This window comes from Schistocerca cancellata, chromosome 1, assembly GCF_023864275.1.
Source record: "Schistocerca cancellata isolate TAMUIC-IGC-003103 chromosome 1, iqSchCanc2.1, whole genome shotgun sequence".
In the NCBI taxonomy this organism is placed as follows: Eukaryota; Metazoa; Arthropoda; class Insecta; order Orthoptera; family Acrididae; genus Schistocerca; species Schistocerca cancellata.
Genome location: NC_064626.1, coordinates 1,064,033,619 through 1,064,051,017, shown reverse-complemented (window position 1 = coordinate 1,064,051,017; position 17,399 = coordinate 1,064,033,619). Strand labels below are relative to the sequence as shown.

The 17,399-nt window shown below is 39.9% G+C and overlaps 1 protein-coding gene across 1 annotated transcript in view; it reads right to left on the bottom strand.

The window, feature by feature from the left end:
* Positions 1-17,399, bottom strand: part of LOC126126795 (pro-neuregulin-3, membrane-bound isoform-like) — a 399,360-nt gene that overhangs the window by 340,782 nt on the left and 41,179 nt on the right. Inside the window, exon 2 of the mRNA XM_049915142.1 lies at positions 11,781-11,914. Coding sequence (XP_049771099.1) covers positions 11,781-11,914 — 134 coding nt within the window. The remainder of the gene's footprint in view (positions 1-11,780; positions 11,915-17,399) is intronic.

Sequence of the window (17,399 nt, the reverse complement as noted above, 5' to 3'; positions counted from 1 at the left end):
GGGTAGAGAAACCACGTATTGCTCCCTGGAGCTACTCTGGATTTGTGCTCGGGTAAATGAGTAGCAAACGACATCTCAGATACCTGCTTGCATACTTCTGATCAGTCGTCGCTTCTGAAGAGTCTGTAAAGAAACTGTAACCTATGTATTGCTAACCTTTCGTCGAGACATTTATAATGACATCTGCAAATCTTTTAATTCTGTAACTATGAGATCTCGTAACCTAAGACGCAAAATCGCGTTCATCTGTACTTCTAGCTTTGATGCGTTAGTTCTAATCCGATTGGTAACCGGTATTTATTTTCGAAAGAGGAGTTCTGACAGTCATTTAATTCAAAAACACACAGGCTCTGACACAAATAATTGTAGTGCTGACTTGTGACGTATGTTAAAACTTCTACATCTTTTAGTTAAAAGAGCTTTAAGCTATGATACTCAAGATCGCATAAATGGCTACTTTTTCGTCTCGGTCGCTGTCACGGAAACACCAAAATGGCTATAAATTTTACTTTGAAACCAAAACTGATTCAGTATTATATACGTAAGATCGTCTTCGACAAAGTTTTAATGGGACTTAAGCATTTTGGCAATTACTGAACTAGTTATTCTTCGTATTTTATAGAAGACCTATCATGCTACTCAGCAAAATATTGAAAACACCAATTCTTTATTGAAAGTTATATATTCATTATTTAAAATATTTTCTAATAATTGGAAGAAACTGAATTAAAATACCTATAATAATTATAAAGCAACAATGTGCAATATGGCCACAAAACGAAGAATTATTTATTTAACCTAATCACATTGAAACCACCTTTCACATCAAAACAAGGTTTTAAAGGTGGGTTCCTGTTACGGAAAACGATCATAGGATACGGCTGAGCGATGAAGTGAACGAGTAGGCGAATCTCTCAAACGGAAACAAGTGTTTTCTGTGGGCTTTTCAGAACATTGTGTTGTGACTGATGAAACACAGGGACTGTGTACATTGATAAGACAGTAAATAAGACAGAGTGAATGGTAGTATCTGTGCTTAACCAAACGTAACGGAGTTAAGATGGTAAAATTTGATCGAAGTAACGATGCCACAGCCAAGTCGATTGGTACTGAAAGATCTTTAGTTGAGTGAGTATCGAATGAAAAAAGTTAAATTATCATACAATGTCTCTGGACATTTTAAAAACCATACGACATTATAGTCACAAATAAGATTATTATTATTATTATTATTATTATTATTATTATTATTATTATACCTGAAACCACGGGTCCTTTATATGAGAAGAATCACACAACGTTCCTGAACCATCTCCACGGTTTTGTCGGTGGAGTCTGGAATATAACACAGTACACACTGTAGGCTTTCGACAGGGCAGGATGAGTGAAAATGGGTTGCCAGGGCACGGGACGCTCTCAGTAGTAGTGTGCCAAGTCCCTGTCTGTCCGTCGCTGAGAAATAACTTGTAATGAAAAAGTAATTGAAAGTACTGTGGCTGGGCAATTGCGGTTTAATAACTAGATTTACCATTTGTAGTGTAATGCTATACTGGCCATCGGACGATGAACTTTTAAGTGTGATTGACTTTTTTTTACGGCTTTGCCAGTAGCACAGAATTTTCCGAGTTACTGTCATTTGCCCCCGCGTAACAATCTGTCTTACTTTTTCTTGTACTTTAATAGCACGATAGAGCATTACTTCACTTCCTCATCAAGAAGAATGGGTCTGGCTGTTTATCCTCAGACTGCTCATTATTATCCATGTTTTGTTTCGCGTGTTTGTAGGTAATATAACCTTTCGGGGTGGGACGTCGTCTGAACGTCAAGGACAGAGTCTGAGTTTCCTAAATCGTTTTAGCTTCCTTCTGACTTTTCGGTCTTTACTGGAGCGTGTTTTTCGTACAGTCTAATTAATAATGCCAGTAAATTCTTTAAGTTCCTCGTTTGTGAGTACCGAAGAAATAGAAACTCTTCCAAGCTGGCTTTCTCGACGAGAAGTTGACGTACACTGATGTGTTTAAACACTCTACAGATAGTTTACTGCTGATTATTTCTTGGGCTTTCTAGGGATGTCATGGGCAGACATGCCGGTGACAGTGACAATTTTTTACATGAGTTGTAGGTGAAAGTTGAAGTATCATCAGCTTCACAGGGTATAGCATACGTCTGTATTTATTCCAGAGGGGCTGTGGAACAGAAAATTTATGTTCATGTCACCTGCAATAATTATATGCTCTTATGCAGATTCGAGACTTGACTGAGCAGTTTCAGAACTGGACATCCCACCTACCTTAGGAGGTTGGTAGACGATGCCAATTAGGTATCTATTTGGAATACTGAAAATGAGGCAGGTTTTGGTGGAAATACGCAGTGGGACGTATCTTCTGTCATGGGGTAACGCTGACTAAGGCATGAAGTGCGAAAAGCATTCGAAGCCAAACTAGCAGCCGTGGATAGGGCCTCGTCGTCGTCGTCGTCTTCTTCTTCTTCTTCTTCTTCTTCTTCTTCTTCTTCTGTTTTTGTTACTATCGTCGTCGTCGTCTTTGCGAAGACTTGTTTGAGACAGCTCACCACGCCGAACTATCCAGAGCTAGCCTACTCATCTTTGCATAAACTACTGCAATTTACATCCATTTCGACCTGCTTGGCGTCACTCTACGTTGTTTTCCTTCTGTCACCATGACGATTTCGTCATGATTCAGGATGTATCCTCTCAACTAATCCTTTGTTTTAGGCAAATTGTGCCCCACACTTTTTCCGATTTCGATTCAGTATCATGTAATTAGTCATACGATCTACCCTCATCTAGTCTTCAGCATTCTTCTGTATTACCACATTTCAAAGGCTTTTATTCTTTTCTTGTCAGATCTGTGTTTCACTTTAGAGCAAGGCTGAACTCTACATAAATACCTTCAGAAAATACTAACAATTTAACTTGATTGTTATTAACCAATGTCTCTCTTTCAAAAACGCTTTTCTTGCTATTGCAACTTCGCATTTTATATCCCCTCTACTTCAACCACGAGTTAGTTTACTGCCAAAATAACAGGATCGTTTATTTTCATATCTCATAATACAGTTCCCGCACCATTGCCCGAGTTCAGTGTCTTCACCACCGTGCTACCACGTTCGGTAGTGACAAAGAGTGGGGAGATAACGATTCCACGCCCTCATTTAGTGAGTCACAAGTAAGTTACTGCTCTTACGTTTTTCAGTCACTCAACAGCAGCTAGTAGTTTAGTCAGAACCTAACGGTATTAGCAAAGGTGACTAAATTTATTCTTTCAGGTATGACCCTGTTCAAATGTTAACCCAGCCATACCGCTGTATGTTTATCATAATTTCCCTAAACCAAAATGATGAGAAATGCCTTCAACGAGGCTATATATTTGGACCCACAGAAGGCGAGCATCATCGTTAGAAATTGGTAAACGTGCTACGCAACTTTCGGTGACAGCTCTGATTTGTCTGACGATCTGGGAAAAATAACAGTCTTGACAATTACTCCCGCACACTCCATGTCGAAATGATCTTGATAGCGTGACAAGCCAAACTTGCTATGACGTGCAATCGACCATGCCTCAAGTCAGCTTTACGCATTTTTGCTGTTACTATGGCCCGTTTTTAAATAATTGTTGCTATTTTAGGTTTTTCCTGAGCCTGCCTTCCACAATAGTGCACATTTTACTTTTTTGAAAGTACTGTACGAATTACATATTTTTCGGAAACCAGAAGCAATCTACAACTGACAAATAGCTTCCATTACTCGAATTTTTGTGTATAATTCTTTTTCTCGTCACCAGTTTTTCGACTCGTTTCATATTGGCCTCCATTTTTCCTATCTTGTGTACAAATGAACTTACACTTACCAAAAATGAATAAAAATATTTGATTAAAAATTATCGTGGTCAACGTTTCATTTCCAGAAGTAATTAGAGACAACTGTCTTCCATTCTAACCTGGCGTCCGACAAACATAATTGTGTAAGCAGCGGATCACATTTCCCGCTCATTTTCACACATCAATCGATCTTCACTTCACTCCAGGTGCGACGAACATTTTAACAGTGATATTTGGATGGCAAATTACGGAACACATGTGAGTACCATTAAAATTGGTCTGCAAGTGAATGTCATCTACCAAACTCTGCGAAAGGCTTCGTGTTAGGACGAAAAGTACTGGATTCGGCAGATGTAATGAACCGGTTGACAGTTAATTAAATGATAGATCAGCATTATTTGGTTCTTATTAATGACGTTGCCTATACATTTAAGTAACTTCGCTATATAACAAAAACTTCAACTTTTTATTTCATGCGTTGAACCTCTTAGATCCACGATTTTGCCATTAACACTTTTGAGTACTGGAAGTGCAAACTGACTGTTGTTGCTTCATTCACGTATTTAAATAGCAATAAACACGTAGCAGCTAACCAGGAAACATATTTCTATAATTCTCTTGAAACACAATGAGGTCGTATTACAAGGTAGATAACTGGTCGGTGCAATTTAAGGCACGAAGCAAATTTAATGTATCTAGAACGCAATATAACTTCTTTGTTTCAAAAGATGTAAATGGATTTTGTAACGTTTTTCAAATGACTTTATCATTATGGTGCATCTTTCACCTTTTGAGAAGTACTATATGCCGGTTTGCTAAGATGTTTGAGAAAACTCAGTAATTATTAGAAATAACGAGCCATTCGCAATGAAAAATATGCAACTATGATAATTATTTCTGTTGTTACTGTCTTTCTGCTGAAAACAATACAGCAATTTACATGTATAATTTAACATTCATATTACGACAAATGGTCATTCATAATTTTAAAAACACATTTAACTTACTACTGAATGAATTAAAAAATTTTAAAGAGCGTGTTTAAAACTAGAGAAAGGAGACAAATCATTGAAATGAGCGCCTCAAACGCATTAACATCGTGTCAATATTCGGCACGGTTATCCAAAAATTCAACAACGCTTTTTCAAGTTAAACAGAAGTGCAACTCAGTTTTGAGAACCATCACGCACTGCAGTCTCTAGTTGCTGACATTCCAAACCAAATTATTTATGGGTAGAGAAGACAGAGAGAACTGCTTCCAACCATATTTGCGGCGCGAATGACAGAATCTGTTCCTAATATTCTTTTGGGATCACAATTGTAATATTTCTGGCTTTGCAGCCGTCATATTCAGGTACAAGGAGCTCTTCTTAGAGCAGTTGAGGAGGCAGCTGTGGCAATATGACGTAATGTGGTGTCGGGTGCTGATGACAGAGGGTTTGTCCTGTACGGGTTTCGTGAGAAAGACCGCCTAAATTGTGGTCCTTCTTCGCGATTGGCTACTGCGTTCGTAGGTTGTAGGCCAAAATTGTAATCTATTATTAATGTTAGATCAACTAAACTGCGTATTTACTTGAATTTCAAATTAAAGGATCTCTCAATAGCGTAGAATCATTCCATTGTTTCACATGTATTAATAAATAGCAGAATAATAAACAACTACAAAAAGAAAAGGCAGACGAAGCACTTCGGTGACCTTCGGATCGCGCCTCACATGGATGGCGGGCGAAGTTGTTGGGCAGTAAGATCATAACTCGTTCGGCAGAGTCGCGGAGGACGGACATGTTGCCCGCCGCGGTATCATATAAGGCTTAATTTTCAATGTCTAGTTTGTAAACGTGAGAGCTCGTCCGGAAGCCTCTGAGGGAAGTCATGTCTGCCGCGGTAAAGTTAAGACTTGACTTGCAGTGACTAGTTGAGAACAGTTATTGTAATTACAGAAATACGCAGTTAATTATTTTTTTGAAGAATAGAAAGTGTTTGTGACTAAGTAGAATGTAATTGCATCCCGTACAAACAAACTGATCGGAAATTATTTCTAAAATAACAGTTCCTCGCTAAGAATTTCTTACAGCCTCAAGATTACGGACTCACGACCTACACGCTGTTTTCTGCGCAGGGGACAAAAACTATAGAAGACTGCAGATTGTTGAACATCATTTAGTAGAATTTATGCATTCTACTCAGGGCGGTGGAAACAAATAGGCACCTCACGGGTACTGCAATCTTAGTACAAATGAGATCAGCGACACGTCGTCTGTGGTAACACAGAGGAGGTATTAAGAGAAGAAATATTTTTTATGGAAGGGATTTATCATACGCACGTATGCATCACTCTTCTCTTCTCTCTCTCTCTCTCTCTCTCTCTCTCTCTCTCTCTCTCTCTCTCTCTCTCTCTCTAATTTGCGCGCGCGTTCTGAGTGAGAGTTGAGAAAGTGATGAGAGCTTATCAACCAATCATTCATTTTATTACATCTCTACAATTAAACAAGCATCAAGTTCATAAAATAGCCACAAAGTTCAACAAGCCGTCTTCTATTCACCTTGCAACTAATTATCTTGATCCAGCAGAACAAAGTAGTAACCTAAAGCCTATCAAGATGCTTGATGCAACAAGGTAGTAACCTAAAGCCTATAAAGATGCTTGATGCAACAAGGTTGGTTTGTGGTAGAACGAGGAACTGTGAACCAAGTATTATTCAGATTAGAAAGAACTTTGCTGATTATATGGACAAACAAGGAATTTGGTTCAGACAATCTTTGTGGGAAGGAATGGGTCCTCACACTCAGGAACGTAACAAACATAATATAAATACTTTACTACGGTGACTAGATTTAAGGGGAGTTTGTGAATTGTCAGAAGTTGCCGTAAAAATTCTGGGCGCACAAATCACATCTGCTGCTACACAGCATTTCCTCCGCACTTTTGGATGGACGCACAATAAAAAAAAAATAAAAAAAAACCTTCAGAGAACTGCAAAACTAACTTATCTCTCCTGTAACTGGAAGTTGGTTAATGGAGCAGGAGGACAACCTAAGTCTGTTGATCTCAAGGAAAAACCCATACTGAACAGTCGAAGCAAAGACAAAATGGAAAAGAACCCAGTGGTCAGTGAGGAATCAGATTCAGGAAAATCTGGGGCAGAGTCGGAACCTCACGAATCTTCAACTTATGAAGGTCAAGAAACTGACTGAGAACGATTTCCTTTTTTTTGCTGTAGTATAGTAGAAGTAAAAAATACTACCTACACTCTAGCTAGTCAATACAAACTATACTTTATTTCAAACATTACTTTTAAATGTGAGTTTTTTTTATTGTTTACCACCCCAAGAATTGACCTCATTAAAGATGTAGAAAGTTACGTCTACAATCCAATTTATTTCCTCTAATAATTTTCCCCCAACTCTCAAGTCACTTTTACAGCTTTTTTACACAACCACTAGAGAAGCAGTGGTGTTTCTATCCAACCACTAAAGAAGCATTGTTACGAATCACCGCTTCCAATGCAAACTATCTGCTTAATTTTTTTTTAAGCGACACTTAGCGGTCTTTATAAATGCACAAATGTTCGGGCATTTATGAATATTTCGCATTTGTCCAGGCATTTATTCTAGGCATTTGCCCCAACTTGTAAATGCCACGGCATTTGACAACACTACGCTTGTGCCGGTAGATAATTTGGACACTTACAGTTTGATAGAAGAGGTTTCTGCAGTAGGCGAAGGTGGTCACGAAATGAATATTCTCACAGAACACAGTGTTACTAAAGCATAGCTTCAAAGGATTATACATGCATTTTGAAGACATGACCGAAAGAGAAATTCTCTAAAAACGCGCAGGATATTCGTCCTTTCCGGGTGTTGTCAGTGAAGGAAGCTATTCACAGTCTCTCTCAGAATGATTTACACGTCATCTGAATAGGCGACTTATCTTATTAAACACTGAGTCACACTAAATAAGATGATTGCGCATAACGTCACCACAACCTCACCGTGACTCAGTAAACTAGGGCTGACAATTGGAACAGTAGCATGGCACACTCATCTGTCTTATCTAGCGTGCATTTCCTACGAGCGGCATGATACCATATTCACACTGTCCACTCTGCAACTTATCGAGGACTCCAAGGTCATTTGCAATGACTGTAATCGTAATAACGTTTAAAGAATAGAGGTTACGTAAAGGCTATTAAATTATGCGGAGGAAATACGCTTTAATTTCTAAAATGCTGTATTTTGTACTCATACGCGAAATTTATATTGATGGCGGTACTAACAAGGAAGGAACATTACAATTTAACACTCCGTAGAAGAGGGTGCCATTGTAGACGGCATACGAGCTCTGATTAGGGAAGCAACCAAATTCCCGGCATTGACCTATTTCGGGAAACCTCGGAAAACATAAATGTGGATGATCGAAGAGGTAATTCAACCACCTTCTTCCCAAACCCGATTTCGGTGTCTAAATTACTATGACATCTTGCTCGAAGACTGGCTGTGCAAACCTAAACATTGGATTACAGCTTTCGAAACCTTTACGGAGAAGTAATTGCGAATTTCCTTGACTATGAGCAACAACATCAATTCATCTGAAATAACTTAACGTCGTTCCAATAAATGTTAACGTCAGTATGCAAACCCTGTAAACTTACAAATTTTAACCAAGTACATATTTTTCATTTACAGTATACATCACGTACAGGAAAAAGTTTCAATAAATAGCTATGTTAGTAAGCCAAAGCTGCAACCGTCAGCTTTTGATCAAATACATAATTATCGAATAGATGGTGGACGCAAAATGTTAGTTCTATAGTTGAGCAGTGGTGGTGGTGGGGGGGGGGGCGGGAAGTGGGGTGGTGGTGGTGGTCGTCGACGTCGTCGTCGACGTCGTCGTCGACGTCGTCGTCGACGTCGTCGTCGACGTCGTCGTCGACGTCGTCGTCGACGTCGTCGTCGACGTCGTCGTCGACGTCGTCGTCGACGTCGTCGTCGACGTCGTCGTCGTCGTTGTTCCTTTCTGGGTTACGAAATGTCAGGTGTTTATTTTTATCGAGTGGGTGATGCGGCGAGTTCTCGTGCAATTGTGTTCTGTTTATGCACTTTTCAGACGAGTAAGAAATGAAAGACTAGGAGAGCGTAAAATCCGGTGCCGGTACACTTTCCTATTCCTCTCCAAGAGAGCCATGGGAGCATCGAGATCGAAGACCCCACTCGGAGAATTATTAAACAACGTAATGTTGTATGGGATTGTTAGCTAGAACACTCACGGGGTGGGTTCGGCTGCCTGTCGGAAAACGTATTCTTTCTTCGTATGGACTGGCCCGTTTCCTTGCGGATACGTGAGATCTGTGTCGCATGTGTGAAGAATGTAGGTGCTTGTAATAGATGCATCATATATGGTGTTATGTTTGTGTTGTATTATGAGATGATGATTATGAAAGAAGGGAGAGGGTGAAACTGTATGCCGCCACACTGCTTAATCCTCGCGAAGAGCACATGCTCTCACCTGCTGAGTGGTTTGGAATTTAATCCTCTCCTTACCGGCCAAATATTGACAATGAAAATCTCATCCATAAGCAGGATTCTGAACGGTGTATTTTCGAGTCGAGGTCGGCGCACAAGTATCCGATTTCAAGCCGACTAAACCTGAAGAGGACGAGAGAGTGATCACTGAAGACCTGCTTGTTGTCAACGGTAAAACGGAAATGATTAGAAGTTACTACATATAAACAACTGGCTGTTATCACCACAGGAAACGTAGTTACCGAAATGTGCTGCACACTATAGCACCTTATAGGAAATCTACGGGCTATTCCAGTATTTTGATAAGGTTAAGGTCCAAAACCGAGACACACTTTGAATATCAGTTTTCTGCGTCATTGCATTCTGTGAAGCGACAGTTAAATTTACCACTTAATGACTTCTAGTTAAGGATATAAAACGTGACATCTAACAACATTCACTTACAACAACATGCTTAAAAAGGCGTTTATCGGATTTACAGGCGCAAGAGTAATTTTACATGCATTTGAGGAACTCAAGCTGCATTATAACGCCAAATTCCATGTGATATGGAAAAAATACATTACTTGCACCAATGCATTTGGACCACATTTAGAAGGGGAAAAGTAATGTTGTTGTTGTTGATACTGGATTCAGGGCGCTGAAGGACATGGTTAGTAACGCCGCTGCAGAACAGGAACTAAATGGTCAATGAAACGAACAGTCTTTTCTCTATCTTCTTGGGCCGACGGTTTATACACAAACATTAGAGGCTGGGAAGACACACTGGCAATGACAAAACAGACGGCGGCTGCTTATCAGTATAATGGAATGGTCTCGTGGACTGAAGGCGCTACAGCTATATTTAATCTTTTTGTTAAGAGGGGCGTTCAATAAGTAATGCAACAATTTTTTCCTGGAAGCAGGTTAGTTTTATTCACGATTTCAATACACCACATTATTCTCCACTCTTCTTTAGAAAACTCTATTTTTCAACGCAACTCCGTTCAATGTGACGGCCTTGCTCCACCTCAGTGGGAGGGCCTGTATGCCACAAGGTGGCGCTCTACTGGTCAACGTCGGAGCCAACATCATTCTGGATCAATAAAATTGTCACTATCAGCCTCGTGGCGCGCAAGCTATTCCGCACAGATGGTACTTGGTCACTCTTTATGGTATCATTAGGCGGCGAGGAACCTACCGGACACACACTAGTGAACACCCGAAGTGGCGGACGAGTGTTTCAGCACTACCAACAGAGACGTCCAGTTGAGCAGCGATGGGTTTGATTTGTGATCCGTCTACCGTCACGAATGAGAGTCTCCACACGTTGCAACACGAGTCACAGCTGTATACGGCTGGCAAGAACTGGAGAGATCTGTCAGGTTAGCGCAAACTTGTTGCGATGATGCCTCTCCCAACGTTTCACCGTGCTTTGGTCCACTGCCAGGTCTCCATAGGCATTCTACAAGCGTCTTTGAGTACCCGCCAAACGCACCTACATTACAGACACCATTTTAAAAGTTGCGTATTGCGCCGCCACCTATCGGAATTTCATGAACATAACACGGGCTGAAGCGGTGCCCCACAACGAATTCCGCATTTTTTCAGCCTACATTGGCCGAGAAAGAAATGTGTTGCATTACAAATTGAAGGCCCCTCGTATCAGTTTACAACCGCTTTCGTGTCACTGAAAACCGTATCCTCAGGTGACATGTACGTAGTATGTCATACGTTAGTTACCTATCATCTGTCACCGGTTGTGATCTGATGATAAAATGATTAAATAAAGCTTCAGCGCCTTCTTAATCCATGAAATTGTCACAGTTATGGTTCCCCATCTACATGGTTTTCTGCTGAATAAATTGGATATAAAAAAAAAAAACGCAACGAAGCATGCATATCTGCGTAGATATTCATGTCATTCCTCGCTGTGTAATAAATCTTGTAACGGAATCGTGGTATGAAGTACTACATGAAACGAGCAGACGCCACAAAAAAAAATTAGAGGATGGTTCCTTGTAAATTTTGCTGGCGGAACACAATGAGAAGTGGAAATTCACTGACAGTTCCATACGCAGCTGTTAACATTACTATAAACAAGTCCCATTTAAAAAGAATGTAGTGAAGAAGAAATAGTTAAGTAATCATAATTGTGAAACTATGATTCAGAAAAATGGCATCTTTGATCACTAAGAAGGGATGAGCCAGCATTGTCAGACACAGTAATTTGGGCGAGAGTCCTGACAACAAAACCAAACCTGGAAACTTTCCCACCTTTGTATGTATCTTTTTGGAAAATTGGTATCTCCCCAAGAACCGCTGCCCTCCTGTCAGAATATTGGAGAGCAATGAAAGTTAGTGTGGCGCACCGACACTGGTTCGCCAGAAGAAGGGCGCGCCGCTGGGTGGTGGCTGTTGCCAGAAGAGACACGTACCTTTCTGTGTGGCGGCGTGAGGCAGAGAGTCATGGCCGCGGCGCCGGGACGGCGGCTGCTGCGGCGTGGCGGCGGCGGGCGCTCGAGCCCCGGGCTGCGGCCGTCTAACAGCGGCGTCGCTGCAGCTCCATCGCCTGCAACACGACACGACACCGCGCGCTCAGCACACACCTAACTGACCACTTGACTGAAATACCTGTGCGAGTGAGTTTTAAATTCGTGTAAAATAATATTAGGAAAATACAGATTCTGAAGAATACAGAACTACAAATAAACTAGTGGCGGAACTACTTACAATGGATTTGTTCCAGCTGTGTTCCCTTGCTTTCATAAAAAAATAAAGAAGGTCAACTTCTTGTAAAGCAACCATGTTTTTCCTTTAATCCCTACACCCGTTTCATCACAATTGTGTTCAGCTCACCGTTTTCTTTTTTCCCCCTTTTCATTTTTTCTGAAATATGAATACACAAATTTTATGTGGGTTATGAAAACGCTGACGTCAGATTCTGTTGTTTAGATTACGTACGTACTTTACTTTGTGTGCCCTGTTGCTGCCAACAGCCATCAGCCAGAAGTCTAAAAATAAATACAGCCTATCATTTGCAATACAGGGATGTTAGGGCAGGGGAAAATGTGGATAACACACGACAACATTCGAACATCCACAATCCATCATCAAGCACGAGGAAACAAGTAATCGCTCTTAAAATACGCAGCACTATTTATAAATAGCAAACCACACCATATAGTTTTTCCAAACTAAAACCTCTCGTAATTTTACAAATGTTCGCATGTCATTTTAAGCATTACAATAAACAACAACAAATTTAGCAGTCAAACGTAAACGACGTACAGCTCAAGCTATAGCTTGTCAGCTACAGTAATGGTTGACGCCCTTTTTTGCGGTGGTTGGGTGGGGGAAGCAAAGGCCACTGTTTCGACAGACTATATAGTTTACACATTATACTCTACACAAAAAGTCAATTCAAACGTTGCCCCAACATTCCTGTGTTGCAGATGACTTGGGGATGATTTCTGTTGGCATCCACAGGACCCAAGTAATGCAATTTTAACGACAACGGAATCTGATAACATATCCTTAAACGACATAAAATTTCTATGTATATATTACAAAAACAAAAAGGGGAAAAAACATTTTAGATGCAGCAAGTGTGGTGAAACATGTTTGGGGATTAAACAAAGTAATTATGGAAGATTTGTTTATCACCCGCAGAGAAATCTAAAACTTTTCAAATGCGTTATGCAGTAATAGAAATTCTGGGACAGGACTCGTTGTAGGGGCGAAGAAACGTTCACGCTTCAGAGAACAGAACATCCGTCAGAGTCCAGCAAAAGCTGTCTCTTAATTAACAAATAGGCAATAAAACAAGCAATGCTGTATCCCCTGCCCCCGTACAGATACATGCGGCGCCTACACTCCCTATTTCCAAAAACAAAGAGACTTCGAATACTACTATATGCACCGTTGTCAGAAGTAATCCATGATGACTTAACAATTACAAGTGTTTCCATCCACATCTTAAAGCTCTTATAGTGAATTAATTTACTACGCTAACATAAGCAAATAAGTTTGACGAACAATATATCGTTTTAATTACATTTTCGTTTTCGTAGGCAAGTAATATAAATGAATTTCTAATAATACATTCTTTATTCATAATAGTGAAACAAGCTGTTCAATAATTACGTCTTTGTAAAATGATTTTTTAAAAAACTGTTTAAAATTTTTTATTAACTGGTCAAGTTGGATTTATTGGGTGTAACTCCCCCCCCTCCCCCCTTAGCACTCCCCGTACCCCGCAAAAACGTAAAACCTTTTTCTGCCGTTCGCTGCTCTGCTCTTCTCTTTGTAACTGAAAATATCTGATGGCTCTGGATTCAAAACTTTGCAGCGATATTTCTCGTATTACTGTACCAGCCAATGCCAAAAACTATGAAAAACATGAACACAAAGTTTTCTCAGCATTTGAATGTTACCTGTAAGTAGTATGTGTCAGTCATTCACAAATTATACTCTCTCGGTTAACTACATCGTATGCAGCAGGTAACAATCATAAAATGGTAGCATTAAAAATTTTTTTCAGTAACACTATTTAAAATATGTAGTAAATTATCGATTACGCTAGTCCTAACATTTCCATTATTGGAGGATAATTTATCGAGGATATGCGGCAAACTCTTCTTATAAAACAGCTCTTGTTCAAAGATAAGGAACATTCCGACTAATACTTGCACAAAACTAAATCTACATCGGTAATATTATCTATATTACTATATGAAGACAAGCTGTATAATGTTATTACCAAAAATCATGAAAAATAATCGGATAATTTATTTCAAATTTTTACCCGATACTCAAATGAAGATTCGGACGGACTTAAGGCTCCATATTTTTGTAATATATCATAATACTTAACCATGTATGTAATAGATAAACGGGAAACGTGGTTACTAAAAACCTCGGATAGTTCTTAAAAAAAATTAGTTCAAATCTTTACACGACTATCAAGCAATCAGAAGGACAAGCTATATTTTTATTTGAACAATGACTTGCAGGTTTCCTGTTAAAACTGACTGCGAGAAAGAAAATGCTGCGCTGTGAAAATGTGTCTTTTCGGTTTATTTGTTGCAGTCAGTTTCAACTACTTTACGAGGGCATGTAAACCATTAGACAAACTGTTTATTCTTTCTCTTCATATATGTATTTACGAAGATCAAACTGTGTACACAACAGCGTGCCGTTTTGTTTTCTTCTCCGCTGTCGCCTCTTACAGAAAAAATTATTATTTATAGTTTTTTCGGCTTATGATTAGACTACTATTACGTATTCTAAATCATCCAAAACTTTGTATTCCTACCTATTCACAGATTAAAACTATGCAAAATACTGTCACTGAAGCTACTATCTTCACGGATCCGGCAGCTGCAGAGGTGTGGGGTCACATCTAGTGTCCGATTCCACTCATCGGCTTTGACCAATGACGTGGTACCTAAGGCAGAGACGCTACGTGGAGGCTGTCTTTGAAAACAACTGATCATATTCGCATACAAAAGAATGTACCATACGATAAAATTACAAACACAGTTCACGTGATTACTTACTTAGCCCGAATTATACCGACAAGAATTAAAGTCAACGAAAATTAATAAGAACAGAAAAAGGTAGGTATACGGGTCTGATATAAATCATTATCGCAATTTATGTCAGTAAGAAAAGCACAGAAAACCTTTAAATCCAGTGCAATATAGCACATAGCGAAGTCATAATATTATGAATCAGCGTAAACTTTTAGTACTGATCGCTAAATCTATTGGGATGAGCACACAGGTACCGAAAACTGACAAAAAAGTAGCAGTAGTAGTAGTAGAAGTTATTGTTGTCGTAGTCTTCAGTCCAGAGACTGGTTTGATGCAGCTCTCAAAAACGCTACTCTATCCTGTGCAAGCTTCATTATCTCCCAGTACCTACTGCAACCTACATCCTTCTGAATCTGCTTAGTGTATTCATCTCTTGGTCTCCCCCTATGATTTTTACCCTCCACGCTGCCCTCCAATACTAAATTGGTGATCCCCTGATTCCTCAAAACATGTCCTACCAACGGATCCCTGCTTCTAGTCAAGTTGTGCCACAAATTTCTCTTTTCCCCAATTCCATTCAATACCTCATTAGTTACGTGGTCCACCCATCTAACCTTTAGCATTCTTCTGTAGCACCACTTTTCGAAAGCTTCTATTCTCTTCTTGTCCAAACTATTTATCGTCCACGTTTCACTTCCATACATGGCTACACTCCATACAAATACTTTCAGAAACGACTTCCTGACACTTAAATCTATACTCGATGTTAACATATTTCTCTTCTTCAGAAACGCTTTCCTTGCCATTGCCAGTCTACATTTTATACCCTCTCTACTTCCACCATCATCAGTTTTTTGCTCCCCAAATAGAACAACTCCTTTTCTACTTTGTCTCATTTCCTAATCTAATTCCTCAGCATGACCTAATTTAATTCTACTACATTCCATTATCCTCATTTTGATTTTGCTGATGTTCATCCTCTATCATCCTTTCAAGACACTGTCCATTCCGTTCAACTGCTCTTGCAAGTCTTTTGCTGTCTCTGACCGAATTACAATGTCATCGGTGAACCTCAAAGTTTATTTCTTCTCCATGGATTTTAATTCCTACTCCGAAATTTTCTGTTGTTTCCTTTACTGCTAGCTCAATATACAGATTGAATAACATTGGGGATATGCTTCCACCCTGTCTCACTCCCTTCCCAACCAGTGCTTCCCTTTCACACCCCTCGACTCTTAACTACCTTCTGGTTTCTGTACAAATTGTAAATAGCCTTTCTCTCCCAGTATTTTATCCCTGCCACCTTCAGAATTTGAAAGAGTATTCCAGTGAACATTGTCAAAAGCTTTCTCTAAGTCTACAAATGCTAGAAACGTTGGTTTGCCTTTTCTTAATCTTTCTTCTAAGGTAAGTCGTAGGGTCAGTATTGCCTCACGTGTTCGGATATTTCTACGGAATCCAAACTGATCTTCCCCGAGGTCGGCTTCTACTAGTTTTTCCATTCGTCTGTAAAGAATTCGTGTTAGTATTTTGCAGCCGTGATTTATTAAACTGATAGTTCGGTAATTTTCACATCTGTCAACACCTGCTTTCTTTGGGATTGGAATTATTATATTGTTCTTGAAGTCTGAGGGTATTTCGCCTGTCTTATACATCTTGCTCACCAGATGGTAGCTGGCTCTCCCAAGGCTATCAGTAGTTCTAATGGAATGTTGTCTACTCCCAGGGCCTTGTTTCGACTTACAAGGTAACCTCCCCATCTTACCCCCCCCCCCTCAGATTTAGTTCCAAGTTGGCACAGTGGATAGGCCCTGAAAAACTGAACACATATCAATCGAGAAAACAGGAAGAAGTTGTGTGAGACTATGAAACAAATAAGCAAAATATAAAAACTGAGTAGTCCATGCACAAGATAGGCAACATCAAGGTCAGTATGAGCTCAGGAGCGCCGTGGTCCCGTGGTTAGCGTGAGCAGCTGCGGAACGAGAGGTCCTTGGTTCAAGTCTTCCCTCGAGTGAAAAGTTTAATGTTTTATTTTCTGGCTATTATCTGTCTGTCCGTCCGTCCGATACGAGGTAACTGCGCCGTAATATGGGGACGCTACACCTAAACACTTCTTTGGCAGTGATTATCGCATCCACAAGAAAAACTATATCGGGCAAGGTAGAAGAATCTTTTTACCCATTCGACAAGTGTACAAGTTAGGTGGGTCGACAACATATTCCTGTCCTGTGACGCACATGCCGTCACCAGTGTCATATAGAATATATATCAGACGTGTTTTCCTGTGGAGGAATCGGTTGACCTATGACCTTTCGATCAAATGTTTTCGGTTTCTATTGGAGAGGCACGTCCTTTCGTCTAATAAACGCACGGTTTTGCGGTGCGGTCGCAAAACACAAAAACTAAACTTACTACAGTGAACAGAGACGTCAATAAACGAACGGTCAGATAATAAATTTGCGAAAATAAAGAAAGTAATCTTTACACTCGAGGGAAGACTTGAACCAAGGACCTCTC